The sequence below is a fragment of the Calcarisporiella thermophila genome (genome assembly GCF_041956535.1).
Source record: "Calcarisporiella thermophila strain CBS 279.70 unplaced genomic scaffold VTP21scaffold_10, whole genome shotgun sequence".
Taxonomy (NCBI): Eukaryota; Fungi; Calcarisporiellomycota; class Calcarisporiellomycetes; order Calcarisporiellales; family Calcarisporiellaceae; genus Calcarisporiella; species Calcarisporiella thermophila.
The window spans coordinates 287,902-305,431 of NW_027192200.1; the positions used below are offsets into that span (position 1 = coordinate 287,902).

General features: G+C 51.5%; 7 protein-coding genes across 7 annotated transcripts; 3 read left to right on the forward strand and 4 right to left on the reverse strand.

Moving 5' to 3' along the window:
- Positions 1 to 390: 390 nt before the first annotated feature.
- Positions 391 to 1,973, forward strand: VTP21DRAFT_835 (uncharacterized protein; the record flags this gene model as incomplete). Its single annotated transcript, XM_069399190.1, has 5 exons — positions 391 to 738; positions 797 to 871; positions 946 to 1,105; positions 1,176 to 1,336; positions 1,404 to 1,973. 5 exons carry the CDS (start codon positions 391 to 393, stop codon positions 1,971 to 1,973), a joined length of 1,314 nt encoding a protein of 437 aa, XP_069251724.1.
- Positions 1,974 to 2,370: 397 nt separating this feature from the next.
- VTP21DRAFT_836 (uncharacterized protein) lies at positions 2,371 to 4,869 on the reverse strand (the record flags this gene model as incomplete). Its single annotated transcript, XM_069399201.1, has 4 exons — positions 2,371 to 4,023; positions 4,141 to 4,206; positions 4,276 to 4,473; positions 4,549 to 4,869. 4 exons carry the CDS (start codon positions 4,867 to 4,869, stop codon positions 2,371 to 2,373), a joined length of 2,238 nt encoding a protein of 745 aa, XP_069251725.1.
- A 179-nt stretch (positions 4,870 to 5,048) lies between these two features.
- On the forward strand, positions 5,049 to 5,908 carry VTP21DRAFT_837 (uncharacterized protein; the record flags this gene model as incomplete). Its single annotated transcript, XM_069399212.1, has 4 exons — positions 5,049 to 5,253; positions 5,343 to 5,522; positions 5,596 to 5,714; positions 5,804 to 5,908. 4 exons carry the CDS (start codon positions 5,049 to 5,051, stop codon positions 5,906 to 5,908), a joined length of 609 nt encoding a protein of 202 aa, XP_069251726.1.
- Positions 5,909 to 6,156: 248 nt separating this feature from the next.
- VTP21DRAFT_838 (uncharacterized protein) lies at positions 6,157 to 10,272 on the reverse strand (the record flags this gene model as incomplete). Its single annotated transcript, XM_069399223.1, has 8 exons — positions 6,157 to 7,332; positions 7,411 to 7,809; positions 7,908 to 9,221; positions 9,283 to 9,390; positions 9,478 to 9,607; positions 9,670 to 9,853; positions 9,932 to 10,081; positions 10,158 to 10,272. 8 exons carry the CDS (start codon positions 10,270 to 10,272, stop codon positions 6,157 to 6,159), a joined length of 3,576 nt encoding a protein of 1,191 aa, XP_069251727.1.
- Positions 10,273 to 10,696: 424 nt separating this feature from the next.
- VTP21DRAFT_839 (uncharacterized protein) lies at positions 10,697 to 11,845 on the reverse strand (the record flags this gene model as incomplete). Its single annotated transcript, XM_069399234.1, has 6 exons — positions 10,697 to 10,927; positions 11,020 to 11,114; positions 11,192 to 11,257; positions 11,414 to 11,454; positions 11,557 to 11,689; positions 11,782 to 11,845. 6 exons carry the CDS (start codon positions 11,843 to 11,845, stop codon positions 10,697 to 10,699), a joined length of 630 nt encoding a protein of 209 aa, XP_069251728.1.
- A 71-nt stretch (positions 11,846 to 11,916) lies between these two features.
- On the reverse strand, positions 11,917 to 12,210 carry VTP21DRAFT_840 (uncharacterized protein; the record flags this gene model as incomplete). The annotated part of the gene is made up of 1 exon (XM_069399246.1): positions 11,917 to 12,210. One exon carries the CDS (start codon positions 12,208 to 12,210, stop codon positions 11,917 to 11,919), a length of 294 nt encoding a protein of 97 aa, XP_069251729.1.
- Positions 12,211 to 14,225: 2,015 nt separating this feature from the next.
- Positions 14,226 to 15,642, forward strand: VTP21DRAFT_841 (uncharacterized protein; the record flags this gene model as incomplete). Its single annotated transcript, XM_069399257.1, has 3 exons — positions 14,226 to 14,416; positions 14,480 to 14,713; positions 14,793 to 15,642. The coding sequence occupies 3 exons, from the start codon at positions 14,226 to 14,228 to the stop codon at positions 15,640 to 15,642; spliced, it is 1,275 nt and encodes a 424-aa protein (XP_069251730.1).
- Between the last annotated feature and the right edge of the window lie 1,888 nt (positions 15,643 to 17,530).

Sequence of the window (17,530 nt, forward strand, 5' to 3'; positions counted from 1 at the left end):
TTTCGATCTCTCCCCCCTACATACCATTTCCTTTTGTTTCGTGTTCCCCTATAGCGATGCGTGCTCGAGCTTTGCCTTTTCTTTAAGTGCTTGCTTTGTTCTCCACGCGTGCTTCACCTTCTTAATCCTTTGGACCTAGCACAAGCTTAGGAGCTATTCTATCTATTATTGCCACCCATTCTCCCCCCCCCTCCTCCTCTCTCTTCTTCTCTTCCCCCTCCTCTTCTCCTATCCTTATCAGTGAGGTACGGGAGTGCCAGCAAGCCCTGCAACACCAAGAAGACCGCAGGGAGAGTGAGACGTGCCGAGTAGCAGCATTGATTTCCGTTGTATAGTAGCCCCTCCGCTTCCTCTTCCTTCTCTTCCTGAGTATATTGGTCGTCAAGCGTTATGAATCACAACCTGCCTATACCCCGAGTTTACTCTGATGTGCTCCATACCCCGCAATGGGTGTGCGACCTTGACCTCCGCGATGCATTGTTTGCGTTGGAGCTGAAACATCGCCCGCCCTCTCATTACATGGACACGGTCCAGGGCGGAGAGCTCAATGACAAGATGCGCCAATTACTTGTAGAATGGATGCAAGACGTGGGCGAGGAAGAGCAATTTGAGAATGGCGAAACATTGCAGCTTGCAGTGCTGCTAGTGGATCGCTTCTGCGCAAGAAGGAAGATTAGGAGGAGTGAGTATCAATGTCTGGGGGCTGCGTGTTTATGGATTGCTGCGAAGCTATGTGAGGTAAATGGAACTTGAAGCTGATGTTTAATGCTGGTCCTCATCGCATTGAATGGTCTAGATGCATCGAGCGGTGCCGAGAAGTGAACTCTTGGTTCATCTTTCTGATCATGCATTCAACAAGCATCAGCTCAAGGTGATACTCAAGTGGACATGAATGGCATATACGAATGCATATTAATCCTTCGGCTTGTTATTTTTTTTCCAAAGTCTATGGAGAAGCTGGTGCTGAACGAATTAGGGTGGGAGGTGAACAGTGTTACTCCGGTTCTCATGCTCGAAATATTTCTTTCTTTTCTTTCTTATCCCCTTGAATTCGTGGATCGGATACGCGTGCTAGCGAGGACATTCCTCACTGCGTCACAACATGGTAGAGTAACGGCGTGATTAAGTGATGGTGGTTGGAGAAGGTTCTTCATTTTTTTGTCCAAATGTACTAGTGATGCTGTTCCTTGAGTATCTGCCCAGCACTTTGGCCGCGGCCTCTCTGATGCTGGCGCTTTGCTACGCACGCGTGGATTGCCCCCAGTTCGAGCTCAAACTCGCACAGGAATTTGAACGGGTCGCCTCGGTCACGTTCTCCAACTCGCGCCGCTATATGGTATAGAGATGGCTTTGGGCCGTGTTCGCATGGTCTCCCTCTCATCTAATCCCTCGACCTTATATAGGAACTTGCCCAGCTCTGCACCTGGACCCTGCACACTTATGTCCAGCAGCGCGTCTATCCTGTCATGCAGCCCTTGTCTCCCATCTGGTGCTCCAACGAAAGTGGTGATGAGGACGGCGGAATGATCACCCCCACCAGCCTTCCCTCCCCCATCTCCCAGCAATTCTCCTCGTCCACCACCCTCGGTAGCCAGGGCGACAGCAGCAGCAGCAGCAGCACTGTGAATGCCGAGGCGAGGGACGCGAGTTGGCCAACGCCAACCAAGGCAGTGGTGGGGATGGTAGTGCAAGGAGAGACGCCCGGTGGGGTGGGCGTCGGCTGTGGAGCCAATGGAGAGCTGTACTATTTCGGCGAGATGCCGCTGTCGTCGGCCTCATCGGTCTCCCCTCCGCTACGGCCCGTCATGTTCTCTCCCCCTCAACTCCAGGCAAATACCTCGTCTACCGCTACCGCACTGTACTCCAAGGCTAAGGGGACCCGCCGGAAACCCCCTCCCAAGGCTAAGCCGATCCGATTTTCGCCTTACTCCCCCTCGCTGGTATCGATCTCGCTCTCCTCTCCCGCTATGTAATTTTAACTTAACCCTCCCCCGACTATTTCGCCTGTGAAAGTACCTAGTTAATATCCAATACGATATATTTCTAATCGATGACTCTATATATATATATATTCCCCCTGTTTTCCATAGACTTATACTATATATACCGTTTTACTAAGGAGTTTCTATTTTTTGTCAATATTTTTTTTCCCAGAGTTTTCTTTCTTTCTTTCCATACCTTATTGTCAACTAATATCTTTTACTTTTTCTTTTCTCTTTTTTCTCTTTTGAAATGGATGGGATGGGCGGAAGAGTAACAGGTAACATGAGGAAAATAATAAAAAGGGCAAAGAAAAAAAGAAGACATTTTAATTAAGAAGGAAACAAAAGAACTAAAAACACGAGTAATAGAACAAGGATGGAACAGGGGTCAGACTTGAATGCCCTTGGCCCGAGCTTCAGTCTCAAAGATCAACATTCTCCACAGCTTCATCACGAACATCTCCGCCTCATCGTCGAGCGGCTCTTTCAGCTCGGAGAGCAAATCCCCAGGCTTCTTTCGCTGGCGTATCCGCCGGAGAATGAGTTTGACGAGATCCTCCACCGTCTCCCCAAGCATATCTACGATTTTCTTTGTCACAAAGGGGCGCAGCTTCTGCTCGACCATCGTGTCGTCCAGCTGCTCCCACTTGATGTCCCACCGCCAGAGTCCGTCCCGGTCCGCAGGGATCGAGTCCACGAGCTTCTTGACCTGCTGGCGGCGGCGCTCCGCTTGTTCTTCATCACGGGCCGACGGCCTCCCCTCTCCCGACTTGCTTTTACCCTCGTTTGAATCGCCCTCGTCATCGCTGTACACAAGGGGCACAAACAGCCGCTTCTTCTTGCCGCTGTCTTCCTCGTCCTCCTCGCCGAACCCAAGAGGGGTAGCAGGGCCAGTTGCAGGCACACCCGAAGACCCCGAGCCTCCGCTGGTGCCTCCTGCAGGGGTGGAGCCTGTCCGACGCTTCGCTCCACTCGCGCCCCCCAAGCTAAACTTGAGCTTGGCAGCAGCGGACTGGGCCTGTGCCTGCGCCGGTCCTCGCGCCCCTGTTTGCGCGTCCTCCCCATTTCTTCTTGACTCGCCAGAGGCCGCCGGCTGTAGGTCCCATTTTCTCCTCTCGTCCTTTTGCTCATCTCGACCTCGCGTTCCCCCCGCTTCCACCCCCTTTGTTCTCCCGTTCACCCCCACGTCCGTCCACTTCGTGCCACCCCCGGCCTTGGAGATGGACTCCACCAGCGGAGTAAGCTCCTCCTCCATCTCCACCACCAGCTTTCTCCTCTCCTCCTCCAACCGTCGCCTCTCCTCCTGAATCTCCTCCTGCTCCCTCGCTCGGTCCTTCTCGTCCCACTCTTCCTCTCGTGCTCTTGCTACACGCCGGCGCTGATACCATCGTTCCCGGTTCCGATAGTATTCCTCCTTGCCTCGCTCCTCCTCCTCATCGTCCCTCCACTCGGCAAAACGCTTGGCCATGTCATCCCGAACCCGCGACTCTCGTTCGGACACCTCGCGCTCCCGCTGGTCCTCCCGTTCATACTGGCGTGCTCGAGCGCTCTCACGTTTCTCCCATCGCCGCTCACGCTCTTTGAAAGCAAGCTCAAGATTACGCTGAAACCGCTCTGTCCGCCTTCGCTCCTCCTCCTCCTCCTCATCCACCTCCGGCAATTTTTTCTCTTCCCTTCTTTCGTCGCCCAGGTGGCCTCCTTTAACGAAGCGTACTTCCGTTGAAGGGGTGGGTGATTTCGCGCTCCGGCTCCGACTTCTTCGGTCGCGAGAGCGCGAGCGTGTCCGCCGGTCGGTCTCATGTTTTGAGGAGAGTTCCCGGAAGAAGGATATTTCGCGGTCGATCATCTCCCGTTGCTCAGGGGGCAAATCTGGGGGGATCTCCTGCTCTTGTCCGCGCCGCTCTACCGAATGAGGAGCAGATGGTGTGTTGGGGGCGGGGGGCTGGGAATTGGCGGGCGCAGAACTTGTTTGCTCGCTTCGTAAATCTTTGACAAATCCTTGAACCATCTCCAAGGCCGTTCTATCGAGACTCTCGTCGTTCTACAATGGAAAGGGGAGAGCAGGCAAAAAGAGAAAAGAGAGGCCGATCAATATCGACGGCCCAAAAGGATTAATACACCGACTCAAAGAAGGCAATATAGGCAAAAAAGAACCTACCGGTGTTTTCGTTTTTTGCGCCTCATGCTCGTCGAGATGCCGCCGTACATTATCATCCACTTTGACCTGACATGGGTTCATAAACATTAATCCATCTCTGATCGACTTTCCAAATAAAATCACCAAGGTACTTACAATCAACTTCTTTTCCACGCCACTTCCATCCAGAGCCGGCAGTGTTATTCCCTCCGGATTAATTGTCGATTCTCCCCCTGCAAGTACGCGTAATGCACGTAGAACTCCATCGGCATCGCCAAACACTGCAAAGCCGAAGCCCTTGGGATTGCCTGCTTGATCCATGACGCGTTTCCAGCTGGTTAACAACCCACATGCCTGCGATGAATGCGTAGGATTCATTAGCTTAAAAGTTTCTACTGAAAAAAACTTGCTAAAAGCGAAGTAGCCTACCTTCAACATGCGTTCTATAAATTCATCGCTGATCCCAGCAGGAATAGCGCCGACGAACAGCGTAGTTAATCCAGGATCGGCGGCAGGGGATCCAGTTGCTTGGTTTTGGGGTGCATTGACGGGGCCGGTGGCAAGCGGCATCGGAGGAGGAGGCCGCACTCCGGCGGGAGGAGGGATGCCCGCAGCAGGAGGATAGGCCGACCCTACGGGATGAAGAGGCGGTTGGACAAAAGGAATAGGAGGGCGCCCATAGGGCGGGATCGGTAGCACGGGAGGGGGTGCATAGTTGGGGTATCCCGGAGGGGGCCGATATGGGTCCATTGCTTCTGTCCTCAGGATGTTCACGAATCGAGGTAAATAAAATAATCAACGAGCAAGATCACAAGAAAGACATGGTGGCTTGGACCACTCCTAACGAACTTGGCCATACCTGATATTTCCTTCCAATAAATTATCGCTCTCCTGCAAATCTACGCGGAATTAGTGTGGCCCCTGACATCATGACTACAGATGCGTTGGAAACTCTCGAATCGCGTCTTGCCCATCTCGAACATCTTCTCTTCAATCCGCCCACTGGTGACCGTCCCACGTTCTCGCTTCGCGCAGCCTCCGATGAACCGCTTCTGCAACGCGTGCTTGCACTACAGCAAGAGCTAAACAGAGTGCTGCGGGACCGCATGTCGCTGCAAGGATTTCTGGATCGATGTAAGAATAGGGCCCTCATCGAACTAGCACCTTCTTCTCCCCCCTCCCCCCACTCACTAGATAGAGCTAACATGACACCGTCTTGATAGATGAAGAGAACGCTCGAATTCTGTCCACAGGCTCTACCCTCCGTCTTGAGAAACAATTGCTCTCACCACAAGCCAAAGCGCGCATCATTATTGAGACATCCGAGGATTTGAAGCAGTTTGTGTCCGAGCTAAAGCAGATAAAATCGCTTGAGGGAATGGCGAGCGGAGAACCCTATAAAGGTAGAGAATGGCGGCTTCCCTTCCTCGCTTTCCTTGGAGCAAGAAGGCTTCTAACACTCTTCACGATCTACAGGACTGGACGCCCTAAAGCCGAAATTGCAGCCGTTAGAGGAAAAGCATCGCGAGCAAATGGTCGAAATTGCGGAGCTGTCACAAAAAGTCTCGGGACTGCTGGATCAGTACAATGAATACGTAAGTACACAAGCAGAGCTCGCCACACTGGCCTAGTGGGCGTGTGTATATGGGGTGTGCGTGTGCTAAGTGTCTCTCCCCTTCAACAGGTTAATACCCTCTCGGAGATCTTCCTTTCGTGGGACAACATGCTCTCCTCGATGGAGACCATGGTAACGCGTCTTGAACGGGAACGCGCTTCGCAAGGGAAATAAGACTTATCAAGATCCTCAATCTAGATAAGTTGTGCTTCATTCGCTTTCACTCTTCCTTTTTTATCTTTAGTGTCTACTAAATTGTAATATAATACTCTAATGAATTATAACACAAGTGCATTGCTATTTTGAATATATATCAAGAAATAAAAAGACAAGAGGAAAAAATAGCATTAAAATAAAATAGACTAGTGGTTCAATATACAGGCATAATAATTTAAAAAAAAAATGGACGAGGGAGGAGAGAGTCAGTGCTCACTAGGGGTGGTACTCTTGGCCAGCATGTACCGTCCCGTAAGGAAATCAAACTCGTCCTCATTTCGCACCAGGGCCTGGTATACATGGTATGGGACAAGAAGTTTGCGGCTCGTGCTCGCCCCCTGACCTTTCCTCCCTGCGGTAGCAACGGCCTTCGAGGCCAAGCCATCCTCGCTAGCGGGGGAGGCTCTTGCTTCCGGCGCCGCTTTCTTCTCATCCTCGCCCACACCATCCTCTTCCCTCTGATCCCTTGAGCCGACGACATCCGTGCTCTGGCACGCCTGCGCCACATCAAGTCGCCGCTGCTTCAGATCCGGTTGCTCCTCGCTCTCCTCAAGCCGGTAGACCTCGACGGATCGGCGCATCACATTTCGCAAAAATGCCTTCGCCGCCATGTACAAGAGCCCACCCACAATGGCCTTGTCTTTTCCCACGATTTCGTTTCGATCTCGTTTCGCCCCGTAGACAGGTTTTTCGACTATGGTCCGCGTGGTTGGGAGTTTCAGCTGATTCAGAACGCGACACACCCATTCCACCCCGCGGAGATCGATCACGCCACATTCGAGCGGCTCGGCACTGCTGAGCCAGTCCAGTGCCTCGCGAATTTTGGGCGTTCCCGCGCTTCCAACGAAATCTGATACCTGTGCCTGATCATCCACCTCCACCTCCATCTCATCGTCCCCCTCATTCCCCTCGTTATCGTCTAGCACATCCTGCATGATCACGTCGGCAACCGTTAAGCTGCTCAGCCGACTTCGACGATTCACCATCTCGGCCGGCTGTCTTGAGCATGCAAAATGGAATATACTCCCTTTCGCCCCCTCGTTCTTCTCATCCGCCCTCTCTTGCTTAGTATGCCATGAGCGAGGACTTCCGCAAAACTTACAGTACATGTCTTGGAATCGAGTTGACTTCATCGGGGGTGGTCGCTGGTTGAGGGAGCTTAAGGAGTCCGTCTCCTGGCTTTCCCAGAGCGCCATTTTGTGTGAGAGTTGACTGCTCCCTTCCTTCCGCGGAGTGTGCCCACTTCGACGGCACCAGAGCATAACCTCCTTCGTGGTGAGTTTTTGTGCTGCTTCTTTCTCCCTCTCCACCGTGGAAAGGGTGGGGTTTAGATTTGCGATTTGGTTTTGGATATGCTTACGAAGCAAATGAGCACGATGCCACTAACCGAAAAAAAAAAAATACAAAATATTATTCATCCACTTGAGCATCAACAGACTAGGAAAAAAACGTGAATTTACCTCGGTCGACCTTTGACGCCCAATGCCCCACTCCAAGAAAGTGCCCGCGCCTTCTGCACAAGCATAGGGCAGCTCAGCCGGCGCAACCTCGTGTCCGCTTGGCCTCACGATCGGGAATGCGGTCACGCCCACTTGTAGATAATCTTCCAAAACATGCCGTTCCGTTTTCTTTACCGCGTCCTGGCTTTCATTTCTTTCCGCCCTCGTTTCATTGTTTCCTTCCTCGCCAGTTTGGTTAGCGTCAAGTGGCTCGCTTCCTTGTGTATGTGACTCCATTTTCCCTTGTTCGTTCGCGGACGGCTGCGTTGGTGCCGTAACAAACTCGGTGTTCCGGTCGAGCTCGAGGTCATATACGCGTTCGGTTCCGAGCACTTGTCGGCCACAATGAGTATCGTCTAACTGTAGAGATTTAAGTCCCCCCCCCAAAAAAAAATAAAGGATGAATATTTGAGTGTTTAAGCTAAGAGCGAATAAAAGTTGCTCAGAGGGAAGCTTACCTTGAGCACATGAATAATATCCACGGGTTTGTTCCGCCGATCCACAAAGTGCAGCTGCACTCTTACGGGCGCCTCGCCCCATCCATACCGCTTGAGGTGGAAGGGGGGCTTCTTCACATCGACCACATCATGCGGCCGATAGCTCGGATGTAGGTAGAACCGGACCTTAGACAGGAAGGTCGCCACATCAGGGTGGTTGGCTGGGCTTGCCACGTAGATCATCCACTTGTGGGTGAATTTTCCCATGGCCGGGTCGCGCCGCTCAGGAGGCACGAATTTTGAGACGTTTCCAACAATCACACGGCGCTTGACATAGAACCGCGACCCATCCGTGGAGTTGAGTGGCAGTACGCCGTACACGAGTAGATCGGCAACCCGGTTTGCTTCTTGCTGTGCGACTTCAGTATTGGGCAGACGATCCTGAGTTGCTGGCCGATTTAGCGCCTCCTGTGACAGATCAGCTTGGGGTGGGTGTTTGTGGAGTGTATCCCTATCGGCAGGTGCAGCAGGGGCACTCTTCGAAGCGTTGGCCCCATCAGGAACACTGTCAACACGAACGGGAACAACCACGGATTTGGATGCAATGGGTTTTGGGGTAGCTTGAGGCAATTCCCTTGGTACGTCGATGCCAGCTGGAGTGAACGAGCCCATTTCTGGGGATATCAAATTAGAATCTGTCCTTTCGCTGGCATCCAGCAACATCTCTCTATCTAAGGCCTGACCGTCAGCCGCTATTCTTTCAGCTATGGGCACACCGAGGCTCTTTAGACCTGCAGCCTTATTCTCTCTCTCATCATGCATGGTAACATCTTGCTCATGTGCACCCATATCTTTGAGGACCCGGCTCTCCTTCCCAGGACCCCGATCTCGACCCGGTTCTCGTTCATTTTCGGACTCACTCTCTGAAGAGTCGCCACTACTGCCACTGCTACTGCTACCACTATCACCGCTACTACCGCCACTACTACTACTGCTGCTGCTGCTGCCACTATTCCCTTCATTCTCGCTACTGTCGTCCCCGCTTTCACTTTCATTCTCACTCTCTATTGCAGTCTGCTGAACAGGAACACGGCTGAGTTTCTTCCCCGATTTGCCCGCTATGTGGGGGAGAGTGGCGGGGGCTGGGGAGGATGCACTGGTGGCTGTGGAGGCCGTCTCAATAGTGGACTCTGGGAGAGCAGAGGGGGGCGGGGTCGAGGTGGATGCGATGTAGTCGCTAGCATCCGACTCTGCCTGTGCGAGATGGTGGGAGGCAGCCGCTCTCACCTCATCCACGTCCATATCCACCTCCTCTTCAAACACCTTAATTTTAGGCTAAAAGAAAACGTTGTTTTAGAGAGAACAGCCCGACCCAGCCCAAATATGCACTGCTTACCCTTTCTGCTGGAGCCGCTGGTTTAGGTGGTGTGGCTGCAATCCGAGGGAATGGCCGTGATAAGAGCTTGCGTCGGCATGGGTGATCTGGAGGTACTTCACTCTCATCCTTTCCACACATACACAAAAACAAAGACAATGAGAAATCTGAAATACAAGTTGCGGTCGACATTTTAGGTAGGAATGGAAAACTTACCACCGGAATACCGGCAAGTCGATTTGCTTCATCGTGGCTTGCAAATTCCAAGTGATGCACGATCCGGCAATGGTTCAAGAAGCCTTGATGATTGGCAAAATCGTCGCGGTGACATTTGGGACAGGAGAGCCTAGTTGGGATGAAAGGTGAGTATAAGTGGTCTCAACATCGACAGTGCGGGGGAGGGCCTACTTCACAAATGTGCCATCTTCACGCTGCGCATACAGAGCGGACCGCCCAGTATAGGATGGTTGCGATTGACTTCGACCATATACAGGACGGCGCACTCGCCCTGAGCTTGTGGTAAGGAGGGGTGGGGGGGAAGCAGCGCGTCGTGATGTTGATCGGGTTGAGTACTGTTCGGGAGGAGGATCCTCTATCAGGTAGTGAAAAGTAAGGAGTAAGGGGAGGGTTAGCCAACCGCCATAACTTGAGCGAGGGAAGCAGGACTCACTATTTATGATGGCATATCTAAGATCTTCGAGGGCTTCTCTTGCCTTGCGGATTTCCTCTTCAATGGCCCTAATCTCTTGGTGCTTGAGCAAGATCTCGACATCGAATTGGTGATCGATGACATCAACGATCTTTTTACGGGTCATCTCATCTAAAACATGGTAACAAGCAGAGGTCATTGGATTGGTTTTCTCCGGCTTGGGTACCTAAAGAGTCGTTCAACGTACCTCGAGGAACAGGCTTCAATGAGCTGCCCTCTGCGGGCGTAGGAGGGGCGGATGGGTTTGTCTTCCCTCGTGGTAGTCTCTTGCGCGGGGATTCTTCTTTCATGGCTGATACCATTGCTCTTTGCTCACAAGCGAACGAAGCGAAGCAAAGCAATCAAAGGGAATCAAGAGCGTCGTTTTCGAAAATACTATATATTGCGGCAAAAAAAAAATCTAAGGGGCGCAGTAACAATAATAATTCAGAGCAGTCTTTTTTAGGAGGTTCCACGTTTAATTTAGGCAATACTGGAAGAAAAAAAAAAATAAAAACCACGAACAAAAATATCAAATAAAAAATAAGAGAGGGATATTTCGTTGAACCAAAGATACACAAATACATCTTCAAGTGGTAAGGATAGAGAAAGTCGTCGTACAAGAGCGTGGGGGTGAGGGGAGGGGGAGTGGTGGTAGGAAGAAGCACATACCATTTAACCAACGAAACATGCCTTATATATATAAATTTATATGTGTATGTATTCTTTCTAGTGAAAGGGGAGAGTTTATTGACAACAGTTGGCCCCAATCCTGGCAGGCTGTTTGTTAATATCAATACGCCTGTTGGCGCCTTGATCTGGCTGGTTTTGATTCTGTGTGTCAATTAAGCGACCCTTCACGTCCCGGGCAAGGGTGAAAAAGGCCTCCTCCACGTTGATATTTGACTTGGCACTTGTCTCTAGGAACTTTACCCCGAGCTCGTTTGCGAGCGCCTGACCTTGTTCCGTGCTCACCACCTAACATCCACATCATTAGCCCATGTAGCAAGGGAAGAAGCGGGGTCAAACCGGTCTCCATTAAATGTATCAAAGCGAATCGGCTACTCTACCTTGTTTTCCTGGGCATCGCATTTGTTGCCGACCAAAATTTTATTCACCCCTTCGCTCGCGTGCTGCTCAATATTTGAGTACCATGTACGAATATCTGATGTAAAGGGAAAATCGCGGTTAACAGAAGGAAATAGTGGAACTGGCCGAGATTCAAGGACAGCCGAAACTCACTGTTGAAAGAGCGCTCGTCTGTCACATCGTATACAAGCAAAATACCCATGGCATTGCGATAATAGGCTATATATATTCAAGGAAGAAAGGACATTAAAATTCTAGAGGACTTGCATGCATTGTTTTACAATCAATAATGAATAGAGGGCTCTGCATCGCATTGTAGCAGTTCCATCGCGATGATGATAGCATTTTTCCTCTCCAATGGAGTAGAATGCTTACCCGTTGTGATTGTACGGAAACGTTCCTGTCCAGCAGTATCCCTTCCATTAAGAAAGCAAATTAATAGGGTTACAGTGAGCTGAAGACTGGGAAAACCAAAAAACAGGGCTCAACATGGGATGGTTGAAAACTCGGGTGCTTACCAAATCTGAAGTTTAATTCGTCTCCCATCCAGATCAATGGTGCGAATCTTGAAGTCGATGCCGATCGTGGTTATAAATGACGGGGTAAATGAGTCGTCGGAAAACCGTAGCAGCAGGCATGATTTTCCTACACCTATTTTCACGCAGATCAAAACGATTGTCATCAGTCTTCATCAGAGCATCCAACCCATTTCGAAAAAAGGGGGAGGGGGGGAAGGGGTGTACCTGAGTCCCCAATAAGAAGCAGTTTTATCAGATAATCATATGAGGTTCCTTTTGAAGCGGACATACTGAAGGGATGAATGAGCCCCAGCCGAAGTTATCTTTTGACGGTATGAGATGGGGAAGGGATCGAGGATGTCAACCTTGATGAGCGAATGCAGCCAGGACCTGTGCAAAGCCCACTTTGAATGAGTTTAAATTGAAATTCTGGGACGGCTCAAGTATCCGAATCAGCCCAATATGGGCGATGTTGATATTATTCATGCAAAACTCTCGTCGGGGAGTCGGAAGCCGAGAAGGATGAAATCCTATTTTCCTATTCTCCGGACTTGCACATACGAGGATGGGCACGGGAGAATACTGTGCGACCAGTGTGGCGCCAAAGATCGCCTGGCGGTGCAAACTCCTTATATGAAAAGGGCAGTTGGCCATCAAGGCGATAGCGATTTCTCAATGTATTTCTGGACCATTTAGTTCGGTTTATACTCCTCCATCAACCCCAAGCCTGAGAGATCACATGCGAATATCACCAATGAATACGGAAAATGGGCGCCCTTATCAGGGGATATTTGGCGTAGAGCGCGATTTCAAACAAGTAAGCTCTTATATTTGTTATGTTTTTCATTTTATTTGCAGATGCGCATGCAGAGAGAAGTAGAAAATTTTGGAGACGATGAAGGCCGGCCATTTGACCTATACTGCTCTTCATTGCAATGGGAGAATGGTTTGGACTGCTCTGTGCCATGCTTGAAGAAAAAAAAAACTGGATGCCTGCTTCGACAAAAGAAGAGTGCAGGCGTTGGGAGAAGTCCCACTAGCAGCTATTTGGAAGATGGAATGTTCTTGCAAAGTATAAATGTTCTTTGCCCGGTGCATCTTACATAATAGCCGCTTGACTTGGATATTGCGCTGGCATGTAAGACACCTATTTGCGGGTGTATTTGAAGGATTGCTTGGCTGCAGGGCACATCTCTGATAACATTGGAAATGGAGCAAATGCTTGTGATCTATCAAGCCCTAGAAATCAGGTGAGGCCTTGGCTTTCCATCCCTTGGGAAAGACGAACAGGAACGGGGGCCGCCAAGCAAGCCCGTTCCTCCCTGCTGCGCACTCTTTTAGAGTTGAGGGGATAAAAGTAAATCTTAGCGTTACCTAGCTTACGCGGTGAGCAATCCAAGAATAGGAAATTGTACCTTGGGTTCTGCAGACTGCTTGGATCCTTTTGGGAAAGGCGGCCAACGAGGGGAAATCTATTTCCGTTGCACGAATCGATGGTTTCTCCCCATTCTATAGGAATTGGTGCGGCCAATGGGCATCCAGATCCAAATTAATTCGTTTCCGGGCCTCCTAATGGTCCGCCGGGGGACTGGGAAGGGGAGGGCCCAATGCTTCTATTTTTATCAAGTGCTTTCGTCATTGTGTTCGGAAAAAATAATATACAAAGCGAGTGTGTGACATTGGTGGCATGCGAGCCTTCCTCTCAGGCCGCTTTTCTTCTCAATGGCATCTTTCCCGGGACGGCTAGTTTCCGTGCCCATGCACGGAAATTGGGTCATCGATCACAGGGAGCAGGGGGGGGGGACCTTCGATGGTGAGCTCGCCCAATCACGCCGGACACCGGTCATTCCCCCATGTTTGATTTCTGATTTCGGCCGCGAGCCTAATCCAAGAATACCGTTCTGAGATGAAACGAACTTCATTGCCGAGGTTCCTCACCGGTTGATTACGCCCCCCCTCGGTCAGAAAGTAGGGTGGGTTTATCCTTTTTGCCACTAACGCTGCTCCCCCCTCCGACGCATGGCCCGTCCGCACCGTCGGAAATGGGGAGCTCTACCACACGAGAAGGAGCAGGAAGGCCTCCGGGCTCCCTTGGTTGACAAGAGGCCGGCAAACGGGACTCCGCCCTGTCCAGCTCTTCATAGAATCCGTGTCCAACCGCAAGCTTAACCCAAGTTAGCACAAAATAAGCAGACTTTAGGGGAGGACACATCTAGAAAAAGCCTTACCAAAGTGCGCCAAATAGGATCTTGCTTGCCGGGTGCGTGGGTTGAAAATATTTTCGTGCGAACCAAGAACTAGGTCAAAACCCATCTTGACAAGTGACATGAGCAGAGAGAGAAGCTAAAAAAAAAACATGAGGAAATGACGGTGCCCGGATTCTAGCTTTTTTTCCCGTTACCATTTTATTTCCCACTGAGTCTCATTTTTTTCTTGTGTCGGTTTCCCAACATAAAAAAGAGTGGAGTTGTATATAAATAAGAATTGCGGGACGTTGGAGAGCCACCGGGAAAGCCCTACACGATCTCTGTTCATGCTTATATATATATATATATATATATCCATAGATCGGTACAGATATAAAATAACCCGCCCGCCTCCTTGTTCCCGCTCCCATTTTCTCGTTTTTCGGTTTCTCTCCTCGCTAGCCCCCGCCTTTCCCCATCAACATGTCGAGAGGCACCTATAGCTTTGTCAGTGATTTCGACGATACTTGGATGCATGAGGGGGTACAGTACGCCCTGACGATCCGACAGCAACCTCGGCTGGCGCGGGTATGCAACGCCAAGGAACGCACTCCCGTCGACCCCCCGCCCATCATTCAGATCAAGCTTGCCACCTCCACCCCCGAAGAAGCCCAGTAGGTTCCCCCCTTTTCCTTTCTTTTTTCCCTCCCTTTTGACCCACTCCGGTGGCATCCTAGACGATTCCTTCAGAGTCCAAACTACTTTATGTGCGCCGACGTCATCGGTGCGCAGGACTACCCCAGCGAGCAGCCCCTCGATGCTAAGCAGGTGCTCTCCGGAAACAAGGTTTCGTCCCTCCACCGACTAAAGGATATCGACAACACGGACGGGGGATTCTTTGTGTTTGGAGACCTGTCGATGAACGTGATAGGGGCCTTTCGTTTGAAGTTCAATCTTTACCATGTCACGAGGTAAGGCTTTGGTGGCAAAGAGGGCTTTCTTCAGCCGTGAAGCCAGAGTAACGCAGAGGCTGTTTTGGTTTGTCTTTAGTGGCCAGGCCGTGCACCTGCATTCGCTGGTCTCCGACGCTTTCACCGTCTACACCGCCAAGGATTTCCCCGGCTTGTCGGAGTCCACTTTTCTCTCGCGCTCCTTCTCCGACCAGGGCGTCAAGCTCCGGATCCGCAAGGAGCATCGCATCCAGATCAAGTGGAACAGCATCTCTTCCCAGCCACGGCCGCCCTCGCCTTCGCAGAGCAGTTCCGGCGAAAAGCGCAAGCGCGAGCCCAGCGTGATCGCTGCCCTCGAGTCGCCCGCCCTGAAGTCTCCTCGGTATGAGGCGTCTTCCACGAGACAGCCTGGGTATCCCTCCCCCACCACCCCCAGCACAGCGCCGATTCTCACCCCCTTAGCACCCCCGCTGCCCCCCCTGCGGGCCAAAGTGACCATCGCCACACCCACCGCTCCGGGAATGCGCGACCACAGCCTCTCTGCGTTGCTGTCTCCCATGGCCGCCTCCGCCTACCCATACCCCTCGCCGGGGTGGCAACCTACCCCTCTCGCCACAAACGCTCCGCCTCAGCACCATCCCTCGCAGCCGCAAGAGAATACGCAGGCAGGAGCCCGCTTAGGGCCTGCAGAGCCTCTTCTCTGCCCTCGCCCCCACACAGCCCCGCTCGTCGACCACCGCTCCAGCCTTCTCGAACCGGCCTCGATTGCACAGGCCTTGACACCTCCCCCTCCGAAACCACCCGGGATGTCCCTGCTTCCGCCCCCCGCTTTTCTGCTACCCGAGCACAATGATGCCCGATGGAAGGAAAAGTCGCCCACTTATTGCGGGATCGCGACCCCCCATGTCTTCCAGGACGAGGTGCGCCGGTTATTATCAGCTTCCCCGTAGTTTGCCCTCCCATGATGTCCCACCTCTTCAACTGTAATTGTATCTATAATGCAACTCATCTCTACCTATAAATACTTAGCATTTCTGTATTTTTTTTTCTTCATCACCGTCATTATTAATATTTATAATACTCTTCCTGGGAGGATAGGCATGATAGAGCACTTCAGCTATTTTGTTGCTTGTTCACAATATTTTGTGTGTTTTTTGTGATGTTTTTCTCTAGCATGGTTTTGTTATTTCCTTCTTTCTCTTTGCTTTTTTTTTTCTTCCTCCTTCGCACGGATGGTAATTGCTGTTACTCTTTATGCTTAGACTCTTAATATACATAAGAAGCATTTTCTTTTCCAGCTTTGGGAATCTGGGCGAGACGGTGGCCTCCACCCTAAGGGAGGGGGAGGGATCCTTTACAGTCTATAGATGTAGGACCGAATCATGAATATAAACAAACAGGGAGTGGGGACCAAGGTAGCCATGTTTCTTGTTGGCTCTGCAGGGCTCAAATCACCTCCCAATCTCATTGAAACGAGGTTAAACAGAGACCGACTCACTTTTCATGCAGCGAAAGGAGGGGGAGGGTGTGAGGGAGGTGTCTTCGGCTAGTTTCGGTTTTAGCCCCTTGCGAACTCAAGAGGCTGCTGGGCCTTCCATATATACACCATGTGGACATCGGTTCCGTACGGTTGAGGTTCAAAGTAATGTGGGTGAGATCATGCCAGATCGAAGAGCCGGAGTGTGGGATATTGGCCGATGTAAATGGGCCGACCGAGTGGAAAAGAAGTGAGAGGGGTACACAGCCCTTGTTTGGTTGGGCTCCTTGTTATTTCCCTCCTCTCCCTTTGCTCCCCCCCCCTCCTTCCCCTGATATCCCAGGAAGTAAAGCATGAAGAAGCATCCGCATCTCGTCGATAGAGGAGCTCTTATGATTTATCTCGGTTAAGCATTATTAAACCTAATTTCTTAACCTCAGCCGACCTATCATGTCCGCAGCTGTAGCGCCATAGTGATAGTCGCGCAATTTTGCCTAAACCGACCAAGGGGGAGCGGCCGATTTCAGAGAGAAGGGGAGGATTAGGCAAGGAAATGCACCGGAAAATGGGCAATCGTCACTTGAGCTGCTCTTGGGGAGTGGGATTGCCAGATTGAGATTTCGTGCTGCGGGAGACTGTGAATGTGCCCTCCCGTATCCCCCCAAACTCAAAGGGAAATCCGAGGGTGAGCCTTGTGATGCAAATCACAGGTTGAAGCCTTTGTGTCCGTCGGCCACGCCTGGATGCCGGCTAATGGCGGCCTAGGTTGGCGGCGTTGTGTGATGTCATGGGGGGGGGGGGAGTGCGGGCGGGAGCCAACGATCTGAAATTTTTGCCGCAGTCTTGGACACACGCGATTAGAGCGCGGCTGGTGGTCCGTGGCGAATTTGGAGCCCATCAATTTTGCATCCGTGATTAATTAGTTTGATACAAATTCGCCATGGGCCAGGGGGTTCCTGGGCTTTTTGTGGTGAGGGCTGCGAGTCCGATGCACTCTCACCCAACCGCGTGGTACAAATTAATACCTACTGAAGTTAAACGAGGATTGATGCCATTTTTTCTTATTTTGCACGGGAGCCGCGCGCGGATGCAAGTGGTGCAGGCTGGGCGGGCCTTGGGAAGCTGCGGCCCCTAGCATCATGGGAAAAAACACGCGCAGCGCTGCCGCTCTCTTGGCCCGCCGGCGCCCGTGGGAGAAGAGCAGAAGACGCAGGGACGAGCGAGGCGCCGGAGGCAATTTAAGTATGCGCGGGATTCCCCGGCTCGAGGGAAGAGAGGGGGGAGAGAAGGGGAGGGGGGGACTTGTTAGTTGGCGCGGTGGTTACGCTTAATTAACGAAGAGAACAAGTAGGAGCGAGGCA